The sequence below is a fragment of the Panthera leo genome, chromosome E1 (genome assembly GCF_018350215.1).
Source record: "Panthera leo isolate Ple1 chromosome E1, P.leo_Ple1_pat1.1, whole genome shotgun sequence".
NCBI lineage: Eukaryota > Metazoa > Chordata > Mammalia > Carnivora > Felidae > Panthera > Panthera leo.
In genome coordinates, this window is record NC_056692.1 from 58,870,015 (window position 1) to 58,896,373 (window position 26,359).

Below are 26,359 nucleotides of genomic sequence, written 5' to 3' on the forward strand. Positions count from 1 at the left end.
CCCCTGAGCTGGGTGGGCTGGTGTAGGGGGCAGAGCCAACCTCTCCGGGAGACCCAGGAGCACCAGCCACGTCCCCAAGGTTACTCTCAGGGCAGGGGGCTTGCCCCCCACCATCTCGTCCCCTCACCTGCTGGCCGTCCGCACACAGGGGTCCTTTCCGTTCCCTCAAAGGGCCAGGCTTCGGAAACGGAGCGGCCAGGGCTGTGACGGGGGGCGGGGGCTTCTCTGGGGACATGGCTACCCCCGCGTCCCCTCTGCCGCAGACAAGATCGATCAGGAGAAGAAGGAGCAAAGGGAGATTGAGTGCCACATAAGGGGCCTGGAAAACGAGCTGAGGAAGATCAACGTGCTGGCAAACAGGAGCCGGTGCAGCTCCAAGGAGCTACAGCAGGACAACCTGGTGACCGAGAAGGACTTCGTGGGCTCCCTGAAGGTCAGGGCCCGAGGGCACGGGCTGGCGGAGGGAGGGCGCGCGGGTGGGCGCTCGCGTCCCCCGGCGTCACCCACAGCCGGCCGCGCCCCTGTCCCCGCGCAGGCCTCGGAGAGGGAGACCATCGAGATGCAGGAGAGGCTGGACCAGCTCCAGGAGGAGAAGGCGGCCATGCTGAACAACCTAGTGGAGGCGGAGTGAGTGCCACTGTGGTGTCACCGCCCCTGCAGCCCAGGGGCGCCCACCGTCCACTACACCTGCCTGGGGAGCGGTTCTGGAGCCAACACTGGGCCGGGGGTGGGGGGGGAGCGGGTCCCAGGAAAGACCTGGTGCCGCCACACGGTTCCGGCCGCCCGCCCTCGCCAAGCCAGTCATCGGGGGAAAGCGAGTGGCTCTTTCGGACAAGCGTTAAAAGTTATATTATTGCTGTGATGCCTGACGGCCAGAGTGATCCACCCCCAGCTGTAAACATTCTACACTAGAACAATCTGTGCAGAGCAGACAGGGAAAGTCACGTTGTTGTCCCAACCCCCTTCCCTTACCGGAACCCACGGTGTTTGTGTCTTTCCTCTCTGCTTGCTTTTTATTTTTATTTTTATTTTATTTTTATTATTATTTTTATTTTTTAACGTTTATTCATTTTTGAGAGACAGAGACAGAGCATGAGCGGGGAAGGGGCAGAGAAAGGGAGACACAGAATCCGAAACAGGCTCCGGGCTCCAAGCCGTCAGCACAGAGCCCGACGCGGGGCTCGAACCCACGAACCGTGAGATCCTGACCTGAGCCGAGGTCGGACGTTCAACCAGCTGAGCCACCCAGGCGCCCCTCTGCTTGCTTTTTAAACAAAAATGGGGGTGTTCTCTATGCTGCCCTTGGAAGCAGATTCACGTATTTTCTGTGGACCAACATCTGCAGTGGGAGCTGGGCTGCTGAGCCGCCCTGTGTGGCCGCAGGCCTCTCCTCTGCGGGCACACGTCCCATTGGCGAGGCTGCACCTCGTGACCTAAGCCCCTCCCAAAGGTGACACCTTCAACCACCGTCACACGGGGCGTCAGGGGGAGCGGCGAGGGACACAAATGTGGAGACCGGGGCACGGGCGTAGGTCTTCGCTGATATCGCAACTTTTTCTTCTAAATGAAGTGTGGTTGACACACGGTGTCCCACTGGCCCCCGGGGTGCGCACTGTGCTCACCACTAGGGTAGCTGCGGGCCGTCACCACCCGACGCCGTTACACCACCACTGATGACATTCCCTATGCTGTGCCTTCCGTCCCGTGACTCACTCGTTCCGTAATCTTTGCGAATATCCTAGTAGCTTCTGGGCTGTTGGCCTGTGCAGGCTTTTTCTTACGTCGACTCCTGTCACGTTCGTGTTCTTTTCTTGGTTCCCCTACAGCTGCCTGATCTGCTCTCTCCGTCTCTCTTTTTAACGCCCGCGGTCTGTCCGTATCGCGGGCTGGCAAACCCTTGCTGCAAAGAGCCAGACTGTAAATGCTTTCGGCTTTCGGAGCCACACAGCCCTGTTTGAAGCCACTTTAAGTCTGCCGTGGCAGCTCGTGAGCCGCCGTGGACAACACGTAGCAAACGGGCGTGGCTGTGCTCCAGTAAATCTACTGGTGGACGCCGTAATTTGAATTTCATGTCCTTTTTCTGCACGCGGTCTTTGAAATCTGCCGTGTATCTTATACTTCTGGCACATCTCGATTCAGACTCGGCCAAGTTCAAGCGCCCCGTAGCCACGTGTGGCTGGGGCACCCTGTTCAGTGGGGCAGGAGAGGCCATTGCTGGCAGCTGGTCTGGCTGTGGCTGTGGGTCCAGATTCCTCCTGCCGTGCTCGCCCCCCTTGGTCCCTAGCGCACCAGACGGTGGTCCCCGTCCCCACCCAGGGTGCCGGAAGGTGGACTTGCCACTACTGGGAGGGTAGTTGGGTGCCTTCGAGGCCCAGCCTGTGAGCCGCACCTGCCCTCCAAGCCCACGTCGGGTGCTGTAGTGGGGAGAGACTGCCCCTGCCCCTGAGCACTGTGTGAGGGGCATGGCTCTGGGGCACAGAGGGGAGAGGGAGGAGGACTGCAAAATTCTACCCTCCCCGAGGGTGCCAGTCCACAGAGACTCAGGGGGCTTCGGGTCCCACTCTGGTCTCCGGGGCACGACTGCCCCCTTTGCCCTGGGTTGGGTGGGCTGGCAGGAACTTCAGAGGGCACGTTGGCCCAGGGTGTTATGTCGGCCTGCCGGTCCCAGCACAGGGGAAATTTGTTTCTGTTTAACAGTCGAGCCCGTCACCCGGTGCCTGGGTATTTAAATACGCCATGTGGGAGCGAGACAGAGCCGGGTCCAAGGTACTGGGCCCCCTGCTCTGAGCCCACCCCAGACCTGCCTTCCACCCACCCGCTGTGGGTCTCGATTTGGAGCGAGCACTTAAGAGCATGGGCTCACAGAGGCCTCAGAGAGAAATCCCCTTAATTTCGCCCTCTCTCACACTGCCTCTCCCACCTTTAAAGACACCAGATCATGCTTTGGGAGAAAAAAATCCAGCTGGCGAAAGAGATGCGCGCATCGGTGGATTCCGAGACGGGCCAGACGGAGATCCGAGCCATGAAGGCGGAGATCCACAGGATGAAGGTGGGTGGGAGGAGGGTGGTGTCGGTGGGGGGGAGTGCTGGTGGGCCTGGCCTCACTGGGGGAGGGCCCCACGGGAACCGCACGGGCCACCCTGGCCCGCGGCACGGACGTCACCCCTCCGCTCCAAGCACAAGCACCACCAGCTGCTTCCTTGCCGACCTCCTGCCCACGGTCTGTCCTCTTCCGTCCTTCCTGCACGGAGATAATCGGACGCCACCAGACACACGCAGCCGTGTGCGCGGTGTTTTCACGAGGCGCTTGGATCCTGACCCCGGGGGCAGCCGGCGCACTCTGGCGTTCCTGCGTGCCGGTGGCGTGGCGACCCCCGAATCTCGTGACCCGTTTATTGAGCAGAAGGTGCCTCGCTCAGTCAAAAGTGCTCCGAGAATGCACCCGTCTCCTCCCTCGGAGCCTCCCTCGTTCTCCACCGTCATCTTGAGCCAGATTTCACGACCTCACGAAAGGCTGGTAATTAGATCCCAGGCTATCACTGAGCCTGAAGAGACTGGAAGAGTAGGCAATAAAAACAAACACTCATCACTGCCACAGCCCGGCTTTTAATCAGGACCCCTCTGGCTGTGCCGTTCAGGGGAATTCTGATCAAATGCGTGAGCTCCCGATAAGTTTGTAAAACCCTCCACTTAATTGACTGTTCAGACCACACAAGCCACATACGCTGTGGCTGCAGCAGGTCGAACCCCCACCAAGCGCTCGCACACGGGCACACAGGGACCGCCTTCTCCCTGCCTGCTTACTGGCTGCTGCTTTTTGTCCCTGAACAAAACTAGGATCCGTACGTCCAGCTCAGCAATTTATTTATTTATTTATTTATTTATTTATTTATTTATATTTATTTTTAAATACTACGGACAGGGGTGCCCGGGCGACTCAGTCGGTTGAGCGCCCGACTCTTGATTTCGGCTCAGGTCGCGATCCCAGGGTCGTGGGATCGAGCCCTGTGTCGGGCTCTGCGCTGAGGGTGGAGGCTGCTTAAGGTTCTCTCTCTCCCTCCGCCCCCTCCCCCCGCACATGCACGCACTCTAAAATAAGTAATGATAATAATAACGATAATAATAGTAATATGGACATTAACCCAGTCTTTAGCGGTTACAGAATGTTCTACGGTTGTATCCTAACTCCTTGGAACATTCCCGGGTTGATGAGTTCAGACTATGCCCAGTCCCCCATGGTGCCTCGTCACCATGAACAACGTTCCAACAGTATCCTTTCTCACTGGGGTGTGCTAGTTTTCTGTAGACTAGATGCCCAGAGCGGGATTACAGGGTGAAAGACTGTCTCCGTGCTTGACTAGACCCCCCCCGCCACGGGCCACTTTTCCAAAAGGCACTTTGCGAACGTCCGTACGGCCTTGGCCCACAAGCCTTGATTCGTAAACTGCGGTTTTTAAGTGAGCTCGCCCTTTGTGGCACACCGTCCTGTGAGTTGTGACAAAAACATGGTGTCACATAACCACCACCGCTTTGTGACACACAACACTGCCGTAGCCCTCAAGTTCCCTCGCGCCCCCGGGGCTGAGCTTCCCGCGTCCCCGTCCCTGAAGTTCCCAGAGCGTCACATAAGCGGATCCTGTGGCGTGAAGCATTTTCAGTGTGGCTTTGCTCACCTGTCGTCACGTCTTTGAGACTCATCATGGTGGCGAGGACGCAGTCTGTTCTCTACGCCTGGTTCTGGTGGCCCATCTAAGAAATCGTTGCCCGGCCCACGAAGATTCTTCTAGAAGCTTCATATTTTCACATTTTCCATTATGATCCATGATCTACTTTGGTTGGGTTTTTTTTTTTTTCCCCATGCCCTAGTTTGAGTTAATTTTTGTATATGGTGTGAGTCGTGGTTTGAGGCTAACTCCCCTACCTTGGGATGTCCCATCGTGTCGGCCCCGGGTATTGTAAGGACTGTCCTTATTGAAGTCAGCTGACCGTGTTGGGTGGGTCTATTTCTGGATTTCTGGGCACTCTGCTGTGTCCGCCTGACCGCGTGCCTGCCCTGCCCCCCCCCCCACATGGTCTACACCACTGCAGCTCACCGTTTACGTGAGCTTGTTTTGTTTACACGGCGTCTTTTCCCTCTCCATAAAAATTGAAGAATCGGCATGTGGATCTCCACAAAAGCGCCTTCGGGGACCGTGCTCAGGCCACCCTGAGCCCGTAGGCTGGTTTAGACCGTCCAGCATCTCTCCATGGCTGGTTTTCAGCCCGTGAACACGGCGCGCCCCCTTGGCGTATTTCCGTCTTGTCTGACTTGTGGCCAGCATCCGGTCCTCGCCTGTTGGTTAGGTTTCTACCTGAGTATTTCCAGTTTTCTGGTGCTAAAGTCACTGGTACTTTTCCACTTTTTCAATTTCAAGTTGCTCACTGCTTACAGAAATGCGACGTTTATTTACTGCCTTTGTTTCTGTGATTTTCTAAACTCACTGTTTGTTAGGGTTTTTTTTTAAATGTTTTATTTATATATTTTTGAGACAGAGAGAGACAGAGCATTGGCAGGGGAGGGGAAGAAAGAGAGGGAGACACAGAATCCGAAGCAGGCTCCAGGCTCAGAGCTGTCAGCACAGAGCCTGATGCGGGGCTCGAACTCACAGAGTGTGAGATCATGACCTGAGCCAGAGTCGGATGATTAACCAACTGAGCCACCCAGGCGCCCCCGTTTATCTTTTTCTATTTTGAACCCACTTTTCTGAAGCAGAACTTACCCACAATCAGATGTACTTATTTTAAATGTCTAGTTGGACGGGTTTAGCACGGGCCCACATCGACACCCCCACACCCGAGACAGAACACTCCCGCCGCTCGAGAAAACCCTGCGTGGCCCCTACGGTCAGCCTCCTCGACAACCGGGGCCCCAGCCCTGGTCCCACAGGCCCTTCACCTCACCATCTTACAAAACCACGAGTAAGAAATCAACCTACCGTCCCTGTGCTGCTCCAGAATCCCAGCCAGGCTGCGAGCCGTGTCCTCTGTCTGCCAACCCCCCTTGGCCTCTGACCCTTTCTAGTTTCCCGTTGCCCGTGTATTCTTTGCGTGGACCTGAAAATCGTTCTGACCAGCTGGCGATGCCCCCCGATCCCTGTGTCCCCGGGCGCATCCCCCTCGTCCCCGTGCCGGTCCGGGGGTCCGTGGAGCCGTGCTGACCGTGCCTCAGTCTCCCTCACCGCCCCTCTGCCCTGTGTGCCCAGGTCAGGCACGGGCAGCTGCTGAAGCAGCAGGAGAAGATGATCCACGACATGGAGCTGGCCATCGCCCGCAGAGAGACCATCTCCACCCAGGCCGAGGGGCAGCGCAAGACGGACAAGAAGCTGCTCACCCAGACGGACTTCCACCGCAAGCAGACAGAGCTGCGACGCACGATCAGGGACGTTCACAAGGTAGGGGAGCCGTGGTAGGTGAAGGCTCACGGGACACGGAACCTGACCTCAAAGCCCCACCGGCGTCCGGCCAAGCTCTTGCACGCGGGGCTCGGGCACGTTGCCTGACAGCTCTGTGCCTCGGCTTCCTCACCTGTGAAATGGGCACTCGTCTGGTGGAGTCGTCCAGAGGATCCCATGGAGGGTGCTGGAATAGCCCCCGTAGGTGTAAATCCTGCATAAGGACAGAGCAGCCCAAAATGAAAGGCTTGACCCAACTGCTCATTTGGGAGTTACTGGAGGCGGCAGAGTGGCCTTTTCTTGGTCCTTCTTGGCCGGTCCTCTCTGCCATGCTGGTCATTCGTGAGGTCCGTCCCTCTCCATCCCTGGGGCTCCCACACCTGCCCAGAACCCGCCCCCCGCCACGCCCGACTCCTCAGCCCCAGCAACAGGTGCGCTGTACCCAAGTCCTCCTGCCGCACACCATGCCCAGCAAGGCCTCTGGCGTTTGTGCCCAGAATGGCCCTTTTTCCTCCCTGCCAGCGCATCCCAGATTCTCCCCTGTCCCCGGCTAGACCCTGAGAGTCACCTGGTCACCTCTACTTTATTCATCCACTGGACCCCACCAGCTGCTTCCTCTGGGAACCACCTCCAGCCGCCCGACCTCACAGGAATGGAGCCAGACCTCCCCCACTCCTACTCCCAGCCCCCCACCCTGCGAGGCCTTAGCTCCCGCCCAGGCATCTGATCCCAGCCTTGGCATGCAGCTGCTCAGCTGCCCCTGGGCCCTGGCAGATGGACCTCCTGCAAGAGAGGGGCCCCAGAACTGCTCAGGCCCCCATGTCTCTGCCCAAGCCATGCCTGCCTCTGGGGAGCAGTCTGCAGTGTGGGCTTACCCGCGCCCCGGCGTCTCACTGGGACTCGCCCCTCCGGGTCCTGGTTCCCGAGGGGCAGGGACTCTCTCCATCCTCATGGGAACCCTCCCCAGAGTATATCCTTCTAGCCTGACTCTGTCCACTAAATAACCACGTCCCGGCACGGTCCCGTGTGTCTCCCAGGCCACCGAGGAGTGCACCAAAGCCATCTCGGAACTGGAAGAAACGCAAAAGCACATGAGCAACTCCCTCCTGGAGAAGCAAGAGGAGCTGTCAAAGATGCAGTCCAGGACCAACGAGCTCGAGGCCAACCTGGGCCAGCTCCTGGCCCTCAAGCAACAGGTAGGCACGTCCCCCGAGCCAGCAGGGCCACAAGAACCCGGGCGTGGAGTCTGCCCCTCGCAGCAGCCACTCTGCCTCCTCGGGCGCGCCTCCTCCCGACCCGCTTCGCCCAGGGATCACAGCGCTGCCAGCCGCCTTGGGATTCCTCGCTCATCTCGTCTTCTCTAACCATCTAATGACACCGCACATCCGTTGTGGGCCAGGCGCTGTCCTGGGTGCTAAGGCTACAGACCAGACCAGGACAGAGAATGATCCCTGCCCTCCTGACCGTCACATCTGAGGGGCAGAGGAACAGATGGTAAACACAATGAATGAGAGTTAGGTGGTGGTAAATACTCTGGGGAAAAAGCAGAGAAGGGGCCTCAGGGTTGGATGGGGGGGTCTGAGAAAACATTGGAGTCCAGACTTGAAGGGGGTGAGGGGGTGAGCTGCCGGCTGGGTAACGCAGGGCAGGAGACCACTCTAGGGGCAGCCAGAGAAGAGTGAGTGGGTGATCATGGCTTTGGGCTCTTCTCGGGGAGGCGGGAAGACAGGGGAGGGCTGGGGGCTGAGGAGTGGCTCGGGTCTTAGAGGACCGCTCTGGCTCTGACGTTGGGTGTGTGGGATGGAAGGGTGGAGGGTAGACACCGGAGGCTGTTTGAGATGCCACATGGACCAGGGCAGTAGCCGTGAGGCTAGTGAGAAGCTGTCGGATTCTGCGTACAATTTCAGCCGCCCCCGTGGGCTTTCCTGCCAGATCGGATGCGGTGTGAGCAGAAGAGAGGGGCCAGCTGAGTCTGCCGGGTCCAAGCCTGATCAGCCCAGACAGGGGAGGTAGCGAAAAGTGTCCGCTCTGGGGGCGGGCACCTGGCAGCGTTAAGGGTCTCTCAGACGACGGGCGAAGGAAAAGGGTCTGAAAAGCGCACATCTGCCTCTTCTCCACGGTTTGGAGAATCTCTCTCCTTCACCCTTCTCCACCTGGCATTTCCTCGAGTCCTGACTTTGTGTGGGGGCAAGCCGGTGTCCTATTTTCAACCCGCCTAACCTGATGCGGGGTCTCTTGTCCCACCCAAGAACCTCTCGGAGCTGGTGGCCCTGCAGACGCGCCTCAAGCACCTCCAGGCGGTGAAGGACGGCAGGTACGTGTTCCTGTTCCGCTCCAAGCAGTCGCTGCTGGCCGAGCACAAGCGCTTGGACAACCGTCTGGCCGTCATCAGCACCATCCTCCACCACGTGAAGGACGAGTACCCCCAGTTCCAGGAGGCCCTGCTCAAGGTCAGCCAGATGATCGCCAGCAAGCTCGAGCCATCTGGGTCCTCCTAGAGAGCAGCCGGGACCTCCCCCCAGCCTGCTCCCATGGAAGACACCAGAATTTTGTGTATGATCAGGGACTTAGAACGTTCGTGTCACCGAAAGCCACGTCCACCCTCAGAGAGGTCCTTTAAGACGAATAGGCAGGCCAGCATGGCGTGATTCTTTCAGCCACCAGCAATTTCCACTAAGGCCACCCCCACCCCCCACCCCCACTCCCGCTACGTTTCCGGTGGCATTTCAGAGGTGGGGTGTCTCCCACCCCGCGCTGGACTCGAGGTCCAAGCGGCGCCCGGGTTCGGGGAGGCTCCCGCCTCCGCCCTTGACAGGCCTGCTCACCGTCATGGTCCAGGGCGCGGGGTGCAGCGGGGGCGCCCCACGGAGAGCGCGGGTGGGACGGGCGCCCCCAGGACGCACCTGCCCTGCGCCTCCCCAGCGGCCCCCGCCCTCAAAGGGCCTACGAAACAATTTCGCTTTCCAACTTTTCAGCGAAAAATAAAACTTTTTCTGAATATGGGGGAAAGGCCTATTTCTCCGGGAGCGCGTCGGAAACCGGCCCCGCCGGGCCCCCCACGGCGCCCTGTCACGTTGCGCAACAGCCGCTTTTATGGGCGCGATGACGCTTTCCCTTCCAGAACGGCTTCAGTTAACGGGCGACCCCGGGGGCCGCTCCCCTCTGTCCCCCGCAGGCGCGTCTCGCCAGGTAAGCGCCCCTCCCCTGCCCTCCTCCCCCCTCCCCCCTCCCCCCTCCTCCCCGGCTGCGGGCCCGGCGGACGGCGCGGGCCGGGATCCGGACGCCCCGCCACCAGGGGGCGCGCGGCCGGAGACGCGCACCCTCGCCCAGGGCGCCTGCGCGGGCGGCCTGTCACGTGGCCCACCCCGCCCCCTCTGACGCGTGCCTGCGGGCGCCGGACCCCGGGTGGCCGCTGCGGGCGGGGCGCGCGTGCGCGGAGGTGAGCCGGGGTCGGGGGTGGGCCCCGTCGGGCGCGCGTGCGCGGAGGTGAGCGGGCCGGGGGCCGCAGGGGTCCCGGCGAGGGGCGGGGCGGGGGCGTCCGGCGGCTGCCCCCGAGACGAGAGACCCGGGGTTCCCGGCAGCCGTGACGCCCCAAGGGGGAGGGACCGATCGCTCGGCGGATTGAACCTCTCTGGTTCGCGGCTGGACAAGTGGAGCGTGTCGTGCGCGGGTCCGCGGGCGGCGGTGTCGACAGGGACCCCGGGGACTCCAAGGTCTCATCCGCGCCCTCGGTGCTGGGCGAGGGGAGCCGTCTTGTCCCGTTGTGGGGAGGAAACCGAGGCACAGGGTGGGGACCCATGCCTCGCGCGTCAGGGCGGAGCTGGACTGCCACCCAGGCCCGGGGAGCAGCGGCTCCGATCCACTTCCCTGAAAGCGAGGTCACAGGGTCTCCCGGCCAGCAGCGCACTTGACCTCCCTGACCTTCAGTGTTTCCCCATTTGCCTAAACTGTCAGGCCCTCCGGCCGACTGCTCTTGTCAGTGGAGTGGAAACAGCGCGCGCGGCCGGGGGCGGGCCCCTCTGTGTCCCGGGCCCCCGCGCTTCTGAACTCAGGGTGGGGAGGTCCGTGGGCCCGGCCCGGCAGCTCCGGTCCCTACATCACCGTGATCACGAGGTGTCATGTGTTCCTGGATGGGCAGGTGCAGCCGGGACGCTGTACAATAAAAAAATAAGTATTTAGCTTTTGTCCCCGGTCCGTGGCACACAGACCCTGGGAATCTTGGCAGGGGCGGTGTGTTTTCTGTGCTAATAAAGTGACTGGTGGCTGGGGCCTCTGGACAGCTTCGGGGTCGGGCCTGGTCCCCAGAAGCACCCAGGCTGGGAACTCCCAGCCCCACCTCCCCTCCCCCAGCCCCCAGGAGCACTGAGGGGCTGGTGATTGACAATCGCCAAGGGCCAAGGATTTGAGTAATCGGTTCTCTGTAATGAAACCAAAACTCGGGGTTGAGAGAGCCTCTGAGCCGGTGAACACACTTTGGTGCTGGAGGGCGGGGACGCCCCATCCCGCGTCCTCTGGCTGCGTCCTCTGGCTGCATCCTTTATAATAAACGGGCCGCGGTAAGCCAAGCTCTTCCCTAAGTGCTGTGAGTGGTTCTAGCCAATTCCCCACCGGAGGTGGGGGAGGGGGGAACCCTTGAGTCGATGGCTAGTTATTTAGACTTGGGGCTTGCGACTGGGGTCAGAAGGGGGACGGGCCTCCCGGGCTGAGGCCTTACCTGTGGGGTCCGCGCTGGCTCTAGGAATTCAGGCCAGAATCGGAACGAATCCTGGGAGACCCAGCTGGTGTCGAGGATTGGTTGGCGTGAGAAAACCCCCCCCCCCGCCACCGCACACATTTGCTTCAAAGGTGCCGTGAATTAAAGCCGTGGCCCACTGTGGCCGGAATGTCCCAGGGGACCTGTCTGTGGCTGTGACAGGCTCAGACTCCCCGGTGCGCGACGTGACTCCTTCCCAACCCTTGCGTGTTCCTGGCGGCCCGAGGGTGCGTGCATCTCACGAGCCTCCGCCACACGGAGCTGGCATGCGTGGCCCCATCTGCTCCGCGGCCCCCCTGCTTTCCGGCCCACAGCACGAGGGCAGGCTGCTCAGGGACACCCCTGCTGGCCAGCTTCGGCTCAGGTCCCCCACCCGCAACCCCAGCCCCTTGGCCTTGTGGAACCTTCCCTAGCCTGCACGGCAGTCCGGGATGCTTGGACCCTCGGCCCCTCCCCGGGCCTGACTCCCAAGAGGTCAGACTGGGTGCGGGGTGACCCTCCGGGCCGCCCCTGGCAGCCTCCCCAGTTTCTCTCAGACAGAAAGGACGCCCCTCGTGAAATCCTTGCACGTTCAGTCCCACGCTGATGTCTCACTCCTCGGAGGAGCCGGCCAACAACGTTCCTTGTGAGATATTTAGAACGTACACATAAGCCGAGCGCAGGTAGCGACAGTCCTATCCCCAGAGGAGCCAGATGCTCCCCATGTAACTGCAGGGGCGGGGAGGGCGCCGCCACCTGCCAAGGCCTGGGGCCAGCCCTTGAGTGTCGCCCTCAGCTGCAGTGCCCGAGACCGCTTACCGGGCTGGAGCCGCCTCCCGGTCGGCAGAGGAGGGACAGAGGGACGGTGGCGGGTCCCCCTGAGGACGCGTCCACTTCTAGCGCATCTGCCAGAACTTAGCAGCTCGGACACAGTCCAGTCCGTGCACAAGCAGAGTTTACTCTCTGCGCCGCGTTGTAACTTCTTGTTCCGTTTGTCAGTTTACCGCCCGGGTCTTTGTGTGTCATTAAGCCTTTTTTTTTTCAATGTTTATTTATTTATTTTGAGAGAGAGAGAGAGACTGAGCAGGGGAGGGGCAGAGAAAGAGGGAGTGAGAGAATCCCAAGCACGTTCCAGGCTCTCAGCAGGGCTCGAGCCTGACGCAGGGCTCGAACTCATGAACCGTGAGATCATGACGTGCGGCAAAACAGCGCAACCCACTGAGCCACCCAAGTGCCCCTCGTTAAACCGTTTTTTCGTACATCTTCAGTGCGTTTCACGGTACAGGGTATTCTGCAATCCCCTCTTCGGGGCTTTTCTCTGCTTTTCCAGCTCCCTCCCTTGCCGTCTTTCCAAACAGTGCCAGGAGCTTGTCTACCCTCGCCCGCCCCGCTTTCTCCACACACCTCACCCTGTGCGCTGCTGGGCCAGCCGCGGGTCCACGTCTGGAAATTGGCGTGAGTCCCCTGAGGCCCCCTCCCTCCGCCTTCCCTGCTGAGCCCGGCCCTTCTCTCAGCAGGGCCTCCAGGACCCAACCCGCTGCCTGCAGGTGCCACCGACCATGGACGCGAGGTGGCCGCTGTGCTGCCGCCCCCTGCTGGGGGCCTACATCCTCGTGTCCCTGGCCACCGCCGCCCTCCTGGGGCACGTCCTGCTCCATGATTTCTTGCTGGTCCCCCAAGAGCAGCGTGGCTTCTCCCAAGTAGCTGAGGGGCTTTATCGAGCTCGCCAGCAGGGAGCCGGCCACCCAGGCCCCCAGGCCCCCCCAGGCCACCACGGCAGTCCCAGAGCAGCTCCCACGCGGTGCGACGTGCCCCCCAACAGCCGCTTCGACTGCGCCCCGGACAAGGCCATCACCCAGGGGCAGTGTGAGGCCCGGGGCTGCTGCTACGTGCCTGCCGGGCAGTGGCCTCGGGTCCCCCGCATGGGACAGCCCTGGTGCTTCTTCCCACCCAGCTACCCGAGTTACAAGCTGCACAACCTGACCACCACGGAGACAGGCTACACGGCCACCCTGACCCGCGCCACCCCAACCTTCTTCCCCAAGGACATCTTGACCTTACGCCTGGACGTGCTGCTGGAGACTGAGAGCCGACTCCACTTCACGGTGGGCGGGGCCCCACGGGGCAGAGAAAACGTGGGTGGGCATCGGGTGAAGATGAATGGGTCTGCCGGGCGTGTGTTTAGGGGGCAGATGCGTTTTGTGCCTTCACGGGGAGTCCCGGCGTGAGCAGACAGTGCCTACACTCAGGGAGCAGCGGCCATTAAGACAGCAATTGGAAGGTTCTAGAACATGCTCTAGAGGGCAGGGCTCAGGGCACAGTGGAGGGAAGGTGGGTCTCCCCCAGGAAGTGACATCCCACCTGGGACCTGAAGTCCTGCAAGGGTCCGCAAGGGGAAAGGTGGAGAGGGAAGAAGGGGAATGTTCCGGGCAGTGGGCGCTGGGATCTGATGATCGTCTGCCCCCTGAGGGCAGGACCTTTTGTCTGATTTATTCCCTGCTGACTCCCAGTGCCTGGAACAGTGTCTGGCACATAGCAGGTGCCCAGCAGAAACCTGAGGACTGAATGGACACGTGGAGGCCAAGCTGAGACAGCCTGTAACACACAATTCATAATTAGCAAAGTGATTTATAACAGCCAACATCTACCCAGTGATTACTACTGTGCGCCGAACAGAGTGGAGCTGGGCGCCCTCAATTCTATTCTCACCCACCCCGTGACGGGCGTGTGGGGTGCCAGCTTCAGCAAATAAAAATACAGGATGCCAGGAAATCTGAATTCCAGAAAACCGAGCAATGAGTTTATTTTTTCAGTGTGTGTCTCATGCACTATCTGAGACGTACTAAAAAAAACCTTCAGACTGACTGCGCGTTCTGTGTTTTGCCTGGCGACCCACGTGAGGCGTTCCCCGGGTTCTGTAGATGACCAAACTGCCCACGCTCACCTGCTGTGCACGGCCACACTGGGCCTGGCATTGGGTCCCCGCTCTCCTGGAGGGTGAGGAAGGTGGGGAAGGTGTGCAGGGGAGGCCCCCGGCCCGCAGAGGGCCTCACGGCACACCATCTGACTTCTAGATCAAAGATCCTGCCAACAGGCGCTACGAGGTGCCCTTGGAGACCCCGCGTGTCCGCAGCCGGGCCTCATCCACACTTTACAGCGTGGACCTCCAGGAGGAGCCCTTCGGGGTGGTCGTGCGCCGGAAGCTGGACGGCCGGGTGCTGTGAGTGCGGTCTCCGTGCCCCCAGGGAGTGCCAGCCGGGGGCGGTCTCCTCCAGGGGGCATCTGGCAGGGACTCCACCATATACAGCGATCCTGCCCAAATGTCACAAGTGCAGAGGCTGAGAAAGCTCGGAGGGTCGGGTGTGAAATGACACCTCTCCCCCCAGGGAGCATCTCCTCGGACCCGCTTTGTTTACGTTATGTTATTTACGATCAGATGCTGTGTATCACTCACGGCAGGGCGGGCGCAGTAACCGTGAACCCCGCTAATCCCAGCAACACAGAAGTAGGTGCCGTTACGGCCCCCGCTTTACGGATGGGGAAACTGAGGCACAGGGAGGTGAGGTGGCTTGCTGGCAGGCGACGGAGCCAGGGCCCCAGCTTCCGTGCTGTTTCCAGTCCCTCCGGGGCTCGTGTCCCCCCGAGATCTTAGGTTTGTCCGAATCGTTGCTGTGGTCTGTCCGCCACGGAGCCGTTCCCGTTCCAGAAGCTCACTCCTGGGCTTCCAGCTCCCACAGTGGTTCCAACCCACAGCAGATGCTCTCAGGCTGTGTCGGGAGAATCAGGGCATCTGGTTGGGCGTGCCCTTGCCCCTGGGAGACGCGTCACCTCCGCCGCCCCCATCGTGACCGGGGATTGGACGCACCCAGGCATCTCAGAATCCACTTTCAGACTCCGGTGCCACCGCTGTGACTCCCAGAGCCCGACACCTCCCCTCGCACAGTGGACCCGCACAGCCACGGGGCCGGGGCAGCAGACCTGCCCACGCCCCCCGTCTGCCCTGACGGATTTAAGCATGCACACTTTCACGTGACCGCCACGTAAATATGTGCCCAGAGCGGACAAGCCTCCCCTTTGTCACTGAACTCAGTTACGGGCTCGGGGATGAGGTAACTTGGACCTACCTTGGTCTTAAGGGAACTCTGAAATACAGTTTTTTTCTTCTTTTTTTTTTTTTGCCCACTCTTGGCTGTGCATTATCGACCTGCTCCCAGGGCTGACACAGTGGGAAGAAGCAGTGAATGAGTGCAAGTACAATGTCAGGAATAACAGAGCTAAGAAGGTTCTAGAGATGAGCTGTGCAGATGCAGAGGAGAGGGTTGGCTCTGTCGGGGGGAGCTACAGAAGGCCTCTCTAGGAAGCTGACCTTTGAGCAGAGATCTGAGAGAAGTTTTCTAAAGCCTGTAATCAGAGTTTGGTCTTGAAAACACACACACACACACACACACACACACACTCGTAAGTCTTGCCCAGGGGCAGGCAGGGTGCAGTGGGAGATCTTCCCAGGAAATCAGCGATAGTACGTATTCTGGGCCCTGTCTGTGGTTCTTGCCTTGCCCTTGACCCTATGCAACCTCAGGGCACCCTGGCCACCCCTGGGTGGACGGACAGCTCCATGGGCTCTGGAGCTGGGCTGGGCTGGGCAGGCCTTGGCCAGAGTCTGGGAGCAGCATGGCCCTTGCAGAAAGAGCTCGGGGCAAGTCCTAGCGCTAGCCAATTCGAGCCGCTCCTGTCCAGCACCTGCTTGCGGCCAGGCCTTATGGGGCACTCCACTTCTGGATGCCCGCCTGGGGGCAGTGTGGACACAGCCAGGTAGCTGGGTGTGCTGGATGTGCTCTGCGAGCTCTCCACACCTGGTCAGGTCCCCAGGGTCGCCGGGCCTCGCATGGCCACGTCTGCCCCGGGTCAGTGCATCACCGAGGTGACCAGGCCACTCTGGCCCTCCTCGGGGGGATACCAGGGCCCAGGGGTCTCTCTGGGAGGGCCCACCTGGGGTTCATCTGGCTGTCTGGGCATTTCCTGGCAGGCTGAACACGACGGTGGCCCCCCTGTTCTTTGCTGACCAGTTTCTGCAGCTGTCTACCTCTCTGCCGTCCCAGCACATCACGGGCCTGGCCGAGCATCTCGGCTCCCTGATGCTTAGCACCAACTGGACCAAGATCACCCTGTGGAACCGGGACATCGCCCCCGAGGTACAAGGGGCAGTGAAGACGGGGGGAGCGGGGCAGCCATGTGGGTGAGGCTGCTAAAGTGTGTGTCCACGTGCCCAGCCCAACGTGAACCTGTACGGGTCCCACCCCTTCTACCTGGTGCTGGAGGACGGCGGCCTGGCTCACGGGGTCTTCCTGCTGAACAGCAATGCCATGGGTAAGCGGGTGGGCGGCCACCCCCAGCCGGCATCCTGTCCCCGTGTCCCACGGCCAGTCGTCCTTCGGAGCTCCCAGGCCAGGGGCTGCCCCGGGTGTGGCCGCGTCCCCTTCCTCCACGGAGGGACCTGCCCGACAGGCTGGAGGTAGAGGACTGGGGCCATGGGGGGTTGGGGCTTGTGCGTCCCCCCAAGAAGTGACTCCAGTGGGCTGTGGCCTCTGCCAGCTCTGCCCTGAGGTGCCCCCAAGGTGGATTCTGAGGCCCCTGATCTGAGCGGAGGCCAGAGAGGCGAGTCCTGGGGTCTGGCGGCTCAGCATTTCCCTCCCCAGACACCAAGCAGGCTGTAGACTGGCGGCGTGGGGGCAGTATGGGGCGCAGGGATCTGTCCCTGAGCCCCAGGGCTGCTTCCCCCAGATGTGGTCCTGCAGCCGAGCCCGGCCCTCAGCTGGCGGTCCACGGGTGGGATCCTGGACATGTACATCTTCCTGGGCCCTGAGCCCAAGAGCGTGGTGCGGCAGTACCTGGAAGTCGTGGGTAGGCTGGTCCCCCAGCCCTGCGCTGCCCCCTCGTCTCCCCCACCCCTCCTTCCCCCCTCCCCCGCCCCTCCCGCCCCCTTCCCCTCCCCCTGCCCACGCGCTCACAGAGCTGCCCTGCCCGCAGGCTCCCCGTTCATGCCGCCCTACTGGGGCCTGGGGCTCCACCTCTGCCGCTGGGGCTACACCTCCACGGCCGTCACCCGCCAGGTGGTGGAGAACATGACCAGGGCCGACTTCCCCCTGGTGAGCGCTGGGCGGCCCGGGGCGGGTGTGCGTGGGGGGGCTGGGCCGGGACTCCGTCCCTGTGCTGTGGCCACAGGACACTCAGTGGAATGACCTGGATTACATGGACGCGAGGAGAGACTTCACTTTCAACAAGGACGGCTTCGGGGACTTCCCAGCCATGGTGCAGGAGCTCCACCGGAGCGGCCGGCACTACGTGATGATCGTAGTGAGTCCCCCGCCGTCCCCGTCCCCTGCCGCGCGAGCTGTTAGGGAAGGGAGGCCCTGTGCCTCCTCCCCCAGACGGCGGCTTCCTCGTGGTGCGTGCGGGGCTCTGAGGGTCCTTGCTATCGACCGGGATATCGACCTGGGCTCTGCTGTCCTGTGACGTCCAGCTTAAGGCCTCCTGGAAGCATCGTGTGCCGCTTAGGGTCCTTTTGGTTGCAGGTTACGTGAGCGGCTTAAAGCAAGGGGTGGGGGGTGCCCTCGGCTGACGCCCCCCGGGACTGGGAGGGCCGGGGCGGGCTTGGACGCCCAAGAAACCAGAGCCACAGAGGCTCCGAGGGTCTCCCGGCCCCGTCTCCACTTAAGTCAGTTCTGCGTCACAGGATGGAGGGCAGGGCTCTGAGTGGCCCAGCACAAGGACACCCTCCCTGGGCCGGTGCAGCCAGGGGAGCGGGGGGCAGTGCCCAGCCATGTGGCCGGAGGACATGGGGAGGGGGCGCCGAGGCTGAGTGGTTGCCATAGTGGACACAGGGGAGGAAACCTGTCTGCTGAGAGGTTAAGAACCGTGCTGATGTCGGCCGTTTCCATGACCTCGGCCCCTCGGAGGGCAGCCAGCATCCGCGGCCACTCAGAGCCCGGAGGGCAGAGGCAGGCCTTCTACTCAGGAAATCGGTGTTCGTGGTAGAACACTGGGGAGACTCTCGAACTTGTGAAGCAGAGCTCAGGCCCGCATCCAGGTGTGCCCACCCCCGGCACGTGAGCTTGTGCACACAGGGTGTGCTGAACACACACACGCGAGGCCCTCTCCGGCCTCTGTCCTCCGTCAACACTGCCTGGAGAGCGTTCTCCTGTCTTCCCAGCAGTGGGTGCCTGGCTTTGGAGCACTCCTTCTCCTCCTGACGGGGTCCCCCCACTCCCTCCAGGATCCTGCCATCAGCAGCTCCAGCCCTCCTGGCAGCTACCGACCTTATGACGAGGGTCTGCGGAGGAAGGTTTTCATCACCAATGACACTGGGCAGCCACTGATCGGGAAGGTAGGGTGGGGGCCTGGGCGCGCGGTGGGGGGAGGGGGGGAGAGGGCAGAAAACGGGAGTCCCCAGCTGGTGGGGACAGGCAGGCGTTCAGGAAGAGGACGGGATTTAAGAAATCATCATGTTGTCCGATGGGACAGAGCGTGTGGGGGTCACGGCTGGAGGTGACGGTGGCCCCTGACAAGGGATGCCGCCTCGAATCCTTCCACTGGGCGTGTGGAAGGGCCCAGCCCGGGCACGGGCGCCCTCCTTGTCCCCCGGCCCCCGAGGGCTTCCCAGGCCCTCCCACGGGGCGCCCGGCACAGTCCCAAACTGCCGGTTCCAGGGTGTGCCCAGAACCAACAGGAAGGGGGTCCCAGCTGCGGGGAGGCCGGGGAGGCTCCCAGGAGTGCAGGCATTTGAGACTCGGTTCTGGGGCCTGTGTCTGAAAGGGAGGTCTCAGTAGAGTCCCACGGCCCCTACCACCGATGACCCTCCCCCCCCCCCCCCGTAGCCCTTCACCCCCAGGCAGGTGAGCGAGGCTGGAGCTCTGGGGGGCCCGGTCTCCCCTCTGGCCTTTCCTCCAGGTGTGGCCCGGATTGACCGCCTTCCCCGACTTCACCAGCCCCGAGGCCCTTGACTGGTGGCAGGACATGGTGGCCGAGTTCCACGCCCAGGTGCCTTTCGACGGCATGTGGATCGTAAGTGTCCCGTGGGCTGTGGGACCGGCCCAGCCTCTGCCCGGGGCAGGGCGCCCACCTCCGGGGCCTGTCTTGCAGGATATGAACGAGCCGTCCAACTTCGTCAAGGGCTCTGTGGACGGCTGCCCCGACAGTGACCTGGAGAACCCGCCCTACGTGCCAGGCGAGCTCCCCCTCCTGCCAGCCCTCACCCGCCGGCCCCCTGGCCCCAGCTGCCTGAGGCTCAGATCGGGGCTTTTGCTTCTCTGGTTTGGGAGACTCAGAGCTGTCCTTTCTGAGGAGCCGATGGGCACGGCCACCCGGGAAAGGGGAGGGCAAGACCAGGAGGAAGGTCAGGCTGGGGAGACGTGAGCCAGGCAGCGTGGACCAGCACGCCCGCCACTGAGGCGTGGCCCTCCGGAGGGAAGGCGTTGCGGGCTTAGGGATGGGAACAGGGAAGGGCTTGAAACGGGTCAAGAGCAGGGGGGGGGTGACGTCTGCGGTCTGCCGGCCTCCGTGTCCACCTCGTCCCCACCTGTGGAACAGAGGAGACGATACAGGGACACGCCCCGAGTTCCGAGGGCGCTCCGGGCTGGGGGTGGGGGGCGCCGGCCGGCCACGCACGGGAGCGGCCTCCTCCTCTTCCAGGGGTGGTTGGCGGGACCCTGCGGGCAGCCACCATCTGTGCCTCCAGCCACCAGTTCCTCTCCACGCATTACAACCTGCACAACCTGTACGGCCTGACAGAAGCCCTCGCCTCCCACAGGTGAGGGGCCCGCTCGGCGCTGTGCGGGGCGGGGGCATCAGAGGGAGGGCCGGCGGTGACCGCGCGCAGACTCCCAGGGGGAGCCGGGAGGGACGGCCGTCCTCCTCCCTGTGACGCGGCTCATCATCCAGGGTGGTCTGGTGGCTCGGACAGAGCCTCCCCTCCCTCCTCCTGGCCTCGGCCCTCGGGGCTGCTTGCTCTCGGCCCTGCCGCCCTGCTGCCCCTCCGGGCGCCAGGCCACTGCTCTGTCTCCCTGCCCCGCTCAGGGCCCTGGTCAAGGCTCGGGGGACGCGCCCCTTCGTGATCTCCCGCTCGACCTTCGCGGGCCACGGCCGATACGCCGGCCACTGGACAGGGGACGTGTGGAGCAGCTGGGAGCAGCTGTCATACTCTGTGCCAGGTGAGAGCGCCGGTCAGGAGGGCAGCTCGGAGAGGGGGGCCGTGGGCCCAGACCGGAGCGCCCGGCTCGGCTCAGCTCAGGGAGATGCCACTGCCACGCCACGGGGCCCCGCCACTGACTCACACGGGGCCCCTGTGCACCTGCGCGGGTCGGCTCACCTGTGGCGCCACGCTGGTGGGCGGCGATGGGCTTTCCAGAAGTCCCCGATTTGCCCCAGCCGCTGCCTGCAAAGCAGTCAGATCCCGTCCTCTCGTGGTGTCCCTTCCGGCGACCGCATCCTGTCTGAGCCCAGCCTGCAGGCGCCGTCCACCCCCCACCCCCACCCCCACCCCTCTGCAGAGAGGCACTTCGACTTGAGTTGTCAAGAGCTCTGATGCTGTGACGCGCGTTAGGCAGACAGGGCTCGGGAGCTCTGGGGAAGGGGCTGGGGTGGCCTCCCAGGGTCACCACGTGGGCAGCTGAGGGGAGCCTCCGCCTGCAGCCTGCAAGCCTCCTGATAGCACTTTCGGCAGTGGCAGGACCACGCGCAGACCCTCGGGCCGTGGGGAAGCGCTGGTGGGCGAGCTCTGGGGCAGGAGTCCATTCCTCCTTCCGGAAGCCGCTCTGCCACAGGTGCCACGGGCTCTGACCTCGCCCTAGGGCAGGTGTGCCTGCCAGCGCTGCAGGCCTATCTCTGAAGCCCCCTCGAGCGGCAGGTCCCTGGGCGACCCTCGGTGCGCGCCGATCATGACCGGCAGAGGTCATGCGGGCCCCTGACCCGCTGCAGCCCAGACAGGTGTCCCCCACGGCCTCGGGCTGGGTCCGGTCCTGCCCATCGGCTCCTGGCCGCCCAGGAGACACTGAGGAGAGGGACGGCCCGGCGCAGCCTGGCCCTGCTGAACAGTGGTGGGGCGGGCCCTGGCCGACGTGGCCTGGAACCCACCCGAGCCTTCAGCAGCCGTGGGGGCTCACCGTGCCCGCCGGAGCACAGCACCCCACGCTGGCGCGGAAGGCAGCGGTCCTGGAGGCTAGCGGTCTGAATGACGGTGTCGGAGGGGCCATGCTTGGAGCCCCGGGGCGACTCCTTCCCGCCTCCCCCAGTTTCTGGGGGTTGCCCACTGTCCTCATGTCCTTGGCTCGGGGCTGCGTCACTGGTCTCTGCCCGTGTGTTCGCTCGGCCGTCCCCTCCGTGTGTGTCGTCAGTCTGGGTTTTCCTCTTACGTGGTCACCAGGCCTACTGGATCAGGACCCGCTCTGTGACCTCACCTTAACCGTGTCTGCAGACACTCTCTCTTTTTTTTTTTTAATGTTTATTTTTGAGAGAGACAGAGCATGAGTCGGGGAGGGGCAGAGAGAGAGGGAGACACAGAATCCAAAGCAGGCTCAAGGCTCCTAGCTGTCAGCACAGAGCCCGACGCGGGGCTTGAACTCACGACCCATGAGATCATGACCTGAGCCAAAGTCGGACGCTTAACCGACAGAAGGTGCCCCTGCAGAGACCCTTTCCAAATAAGGTCACATCACAAGTACAAAGGGTTAGGACTCCCACATACTTTTTAGGGGGCGGGGGGGGGGGCGCACAATTCAACCCTGAGAGCTGCTTTGCTCGTCAGGAAGCAGTCAGTCCGCAAGGCAGGCTCTTGGGACCCCCAGTGGGAGACACCAGGGCCAGCGCGGTACTGACCGCCGGGCCGGGGCCGGTGGCTACAACGTCTGCTCCCCAGAGGGGCGGGCGGTCCGCGGCCCAGGTGGACCTACTCCGGCAGCCTGAGCCCCAGCCCGACCCCGCCCTCCCAGAAATCCTGCTCTTCAACCTGCTGGGGGTGCCGCTGGTCGGGGCCGATGTGTGCGGCTTCCTGGGCAACACGTCAGAGGAGCTGTGTGTCCGCTGGACCCAGCTGGGGGCCTTCTACCCGTTCATGCGGAACCACAACGACCTCCACAGCCTGGTAGGGGCGCGGGCCGGGTGGGCGGGGGTCTGCCCCCGGGGTCCCGCTGTGGACGCGGCCGCACCGGCAGTGAGAGCGGAGCCGGTCTCCCGCCACGGCGGGGAGGACGGCGGTGACCTCGCGGTGCTCCCGCGGCCCCTCTGCAGCCTCAGGAGCCGTACAGGTTCAGCGAGACGGCGCAGGGAGCCATGAGGAAGGCCCTCGCCCTGCGCTACAGGCTGCTGCCCCACCTGTACACGCTGTTCCACCGGGCCCACGTGGGGGGCGAGACCGTGGCCCGGCCCCTCTTCCTGGAGTGAGTGCCCGCGTCGGGGAGCGAGGGCCCAGGGGCAGCCCCGTCCTGCCGCAGGGGGTGTCCCGGGGCCTCCCTGCTGGGGTGGGAGGGGGGCCCTGTGCATGCCGCTCCCTCCCCCCATGAGAGTGCAGCTCAGGGCTGGGGGCCTTCCGGGCAGAACCCCCAGTCCAGACCAGGCCAACCGGGAGGTAACGAGGTACAAAACCATCCCGATCGAATGAAGGAGACCCAACTGACATCCCCCAAGTGGGACTCAGATACGTAAAAAGGTGGCATGCAGTTGATTAAATGCCACCTGTAATCAGTCAGTGCACTAAACGAGTCCCAGGTGGTAAAAATCTGTTCCTTGTTGGCAAAAATCATCTTCTCCCCCTCTGGCTACAAGCGTAAATTTCGGATGGATTACAGGCTTAAGTGTCGAAAACGAAGCTATAGAAAGTTCCACAGGAAAACAGGTGCTCTGGCAGGAGAGGGCTCTGAAAGCCTCAAAGGCAAAAGGCAAGGGGGAGAGGGTTTAACAGAGGGAAACAGAGGCAACGCTCCCGTGGACAGAAACAGAGAACGTCAGCACATGCCCCGCTGTGGGATCGCGGAGGCAGGTCAGACAAGATGCCAATCTTCTCACGTAAAGAAAAGAAAAAAAAAAAAAGTTTGCCGGAAAGGCCAGCAGGGGACAGGGTTACTCACTCCCCTCACCGCCCCCCTCCCACCCCCTGCCAAGCTCGGGCGGCGGGAACCGGCTCCCGGGGCTTCCGCGAGGCCCCTTGAGCACGCCGACCTCAGAGGTCACCAGGCCCACGAGCCCACCCCTCCCGTGCGAAGGTTCCCCGAGGACCCCCGCACCTGGGCCGTGGACCGCCAGCTCCTGTGGGGAGCAGCTCTGCTCATCACCCCGGTGCTCGAGGCCGGGAAGGTTGAAGTGACCGGTTACTTCCCCGCTGGCACATGGTACGACCTGCAGACGGTGAGTCCTGCGGGCCCTCGAGGGGTCCCTCCCCCCTGCCACGTGTGGGCCACGTGGGGAAGGGAGCTCGCTTGTGGCCCTTGCGTGGATCTTCCCACGCGGTCCTTGCAGTGACCCATTTTCCAGATGAGGAAACTGAGGCCCAAGTGGGTAGCTCCCCAGGACTCCAATTCTCCCAAAGTCCTGCTGCGCCCCAAGCCCTGGGTCAGGGCCTCTGTCCCAACGACCTGTCTGGGCTGGGCCTGCGGGGCCCCGCACGGAGCCTGAGGCTCCCACTCCTGGTGACGTGACGCCGCCCTCCAGGTGCCAGCAGAGGCCCTCGGCAGCCTCCCGCCTCCACCTCCCGCACCCGTCACGCCTGCCATCCACAGCAGGGGACAGTGGGTGACACTGCCGGCCCCACTGGACACCATCAATCTCCACCTCCGGGCCGGGCACATCATCCCCCTGCAGGTACCCGGGCCAGCCACCTGAGCCTGTCTGTCCAGTGGAGGGTCCGTCCCCAAAGTCCCGGGCAGAGACGACGGCGTGTGAGGGTTGAGGATGCACAGATCCGCGGCCGTGCCAGGTGGAGGGGCACCTGCTCCGTTGGCTCTTTTTAGGAAACGGTCTGCAAACGTGCGTGGGCCTCTCACGTCCTCCAGGGTGTCTGCCTCGGCCGGAGTGCTCGCCACGGGTGTCCGAGCCCCTCGGCCGTGGCCTGTCCTCCGGGTCCCGGCCTCCTGCAGCACGGAGCCGTCCCAGCCCAGTGTCCCTCCTGTCCCCGCTCTGGAGGCCTCCGCCAGGCTTGAGATGGTGACAGGTGCCACCCGCTTTTCCAGGGCCTTGGCCTCACAACCACGGAGTCCCGAAAGCAGCCCATGGCCCTGGTCGCAGCCCTGACCACGAACGGGGAGGCCCGAGGAGAGCTGTTCTGGGACGACGGGGAGAGCCTGGAGACGTTCGAGCGTGGGGCCTACACACAGGTCGTCTTCCTTGCCAAGAATGTGAGTGTCGGGACCCGCCCGGGCCGGGGGGTCCCCGGGGCCCCCTGTCCCTGTCCCTGTCCCAGCTAAGTGAAGCGAGCAGGGCCCGGGCGCTGGCCGCCCTGACCGCGGTCCCCATGCACCTGCCGGCATCTGGGTGTGCGCGGGGCCCATCCCACAGATCTTTCCGGGCCCTCTGCTGACCATTTCCACCTCTCCCCTTGGCCAGAACACCGTTGTGAATGAGCTGGTGCACGTGACCAGTGAGGGGGCCAGCCTGCAACTGAGGAAGGCCACCGTCCTGGGGGTGGCCACAGCCCCCAAGCAGGTCCTCTCCAATGGCGTTCCTGTCTCCAACTTCACCTACAGCCCTGACACGAAGGCAAGAGCCCCGCAGATGGGGCCAGAGGGCTTGTCCCCAAGGATGGCAGGGGCGGGGGGAGGTACCAAGGACCCTGGGGACCCGGTGCCGGCCGGCCGGGCCGTACGAGGGCAAAAGGACCTTGGTCCCCAGGGAAGGACAGGCCCCCTTGCAGCTTGGGCCTTTCCTCTGCCTGTGTCCACACCGATGGTGACTCATGGGCCATGCTGAAAGCACTCAGCCAGCGAGGAACAGAGCCAGAAGCCTCCAGGGGCTGGGGCAGACCCCGAGGGCACCACCCGCCCAGGCCCAGGCTCCTGTCTGCTGAGCACTCGGGCCTCACCTCTGTCGACAACGGTTTGGTGGTCACGTTTTCTTTTTTCTCTTTTTGCAGACCCTGGACATCCCTGTCTCACTGACGATGGGAGAACAGTTTGTCATCAGCTGGTCTTAACCAGGGGCCGGTGGTGCGTTGATCCTTTACAGGAAAAGATGGGACTTCACAGCGACCCCAGCACCCGTGCTCTTAGTCAAGATGTGGGGGGCGGGGCTCAGGGTCGGAAGCAGTTGGCCCACGTCTCACGGCCGACGTCCCTCCAATGCCCAGATCTGCCTGTGTCTACCTCCCGGGCCCCAGGGCTCTGGGCCAGCAGCACGCCTGTTTGCCTTGTGTTTGCAATGCTCTCCTGGAACGTTTACCTCCCCGCAGCCTGTCACCGGAACGTGTATGATGTCATTCACCGCCTGCCCAGGACGGCAGAAGTGTGCTCGGGGTGAGGACGCTGTCCCTGCACCCCGAGGTCACGCCAGATGAAAGGACAGAGCTGCGTGGCCACTGTGGACTGCCATCTGGGCAACCGTGCCCCGGCAGCCAGTGGGGCTGCCCGCCGGCAGGAGGGCGGCCACGGGGCCTCCAGAAGATTCGCAAGACCGGGGGAAACCCTCACTCCAAAGTGCAATTGTGTTTAATAAAAGGGGCATTGCAATCAAGCTTCTGCTGGTCCTTCTGGGGTTCAGGGAGGGGAGGATGTGTCCCAGGGCTGCGCCACTCCATCCTTGAGGGCCCCCTGGCGCTCCCGGGTGGGGCGGGCAGGCCTTGCGCTCTGAAGGCAGCATGGCCCGCCCGGCCGGGCCTGGCATCGGAGGCACGTGGCGGGAGATGTGCCCCCACGCCCCACCCCAGACAACCGCTGGTCTGCTTGCGGTCGGCAGCTTGTTTCCCAGAAGTTTACGGAAGCGGAACCCTCCGGCACGTGCGCGTCGTTCCGCTAGTACCAGTCAGCAGGATCGCGGAGGCTCACCCACGTGGACCTCAGCGCCGTGTCCGGCTTCACTGTCAAGCACTTCCCATCACGTGGACGTGCCACGGTTGGTTTAGCGGGCCTCGGGGCCGTCTCCGATTTTTGGCTGTCACGAACAAGGCCGCGATGAGCCATCACGAGAAGTCTTTGAACGGACAGGTCTTCGTTTCTCTTGA

At 62.9% G+C, this 26,359-nt stretch overlaps 2 protein-coding genes across 5 annotated transcripts in view; both read left to right on the top strand.

Moving 5' to 3' along the window:
- Positions 1–9,429, top strand: part of CCDC40 (coiled-coil domain containing 40) — a 42,361-nt gene extending 32,932 nt beyond the window's left edge. The window contains exons 15-21 of one of the 2 annotated variants that reach the window (XM_042916069.1): positions 264–433; positions 536–627; positions 2,929–3,049; positions 5,793–5,958; positions 6,243–6,431; positions 7,469–7,627; positions 8,681–9,429. In XM_042916069.1, the coding sequence (XP_042772003.1) occupies positions 264–433; positions 536–627; positions 2,929–3,049; positions 5,793–5,958; positions 6,243–6,431; positions 7,469–7,627; positions 8,681–9,051 (1,268 nt within the window). In that variant the 3' untranslated portion in view covers positions 9,052–9,429. The remainder of the gene's footprint in view (positions 1–263; positions 434–535; positions 628–2,928; positions 3,050–5,792; positions 5,959–6,242; positions 6,432–7,468; positions 7,628–8,680) is intronic. The other variant, XM_042916070.1, reaches the window with a different exon arrangement.
- A 373-nt stretch (positions 9,430–9,802) lies between these two features.
- On the top strand, positions 9,803–25,872 carry GAA (alpha glucosidase). Of its 3 annotated transcripts, none has more exons than XM_042915643.1 (20): positions 9,803–9,870; positions 12,681–13,268; positions 14,238–14,383; positions 16,190–16,355; positions 16,434–16,530; positions 16,945–17,064; positions 17,191–17,309; positions 17,386–17,517; positions 18,437–18,547; positions 19,111–19,224; positions 19,303–19,387; positions 19,852–19,969; positions 20,236–20,369; positions 22,146–22,297; positions 22,444–22,592; positions 23,415–23,556; positions 23,860–24,009; positions 24,378–24,542; positions 24,751–24,903; positions 25,277–25,872. In XM_042915643.1, the coding sequence occupies exons 2-20, from the start codon at positions 12,723–12,725 to the stop codon at positions 25,334–25,336; spliced, it is 2,859 nt and encodes a 952-aa protein (XP_042771577.1). In that variant the 5' UTR covers positions 9,803–9,870; positions 12,681–12,722; the 3' UTR covers positions 25,337–25,872. The 3 variants fall into 3 exon arrangements, with proteins under 3 accessions (XP_042771577.1, XP_042771576.1, XP_042771579.1); XM_042915642.1 differs by having other exon boundaries at positions 9,810–9,870; positions 12,678–13,268; XM_042915645.1 differs by lacking the exon at positions 9,803–9,870 and adding an exon at positions 9,879–9,917.
- The last annotated feature ends 487 nt before the right edge of the window (positions 25,873–26,359 follow it).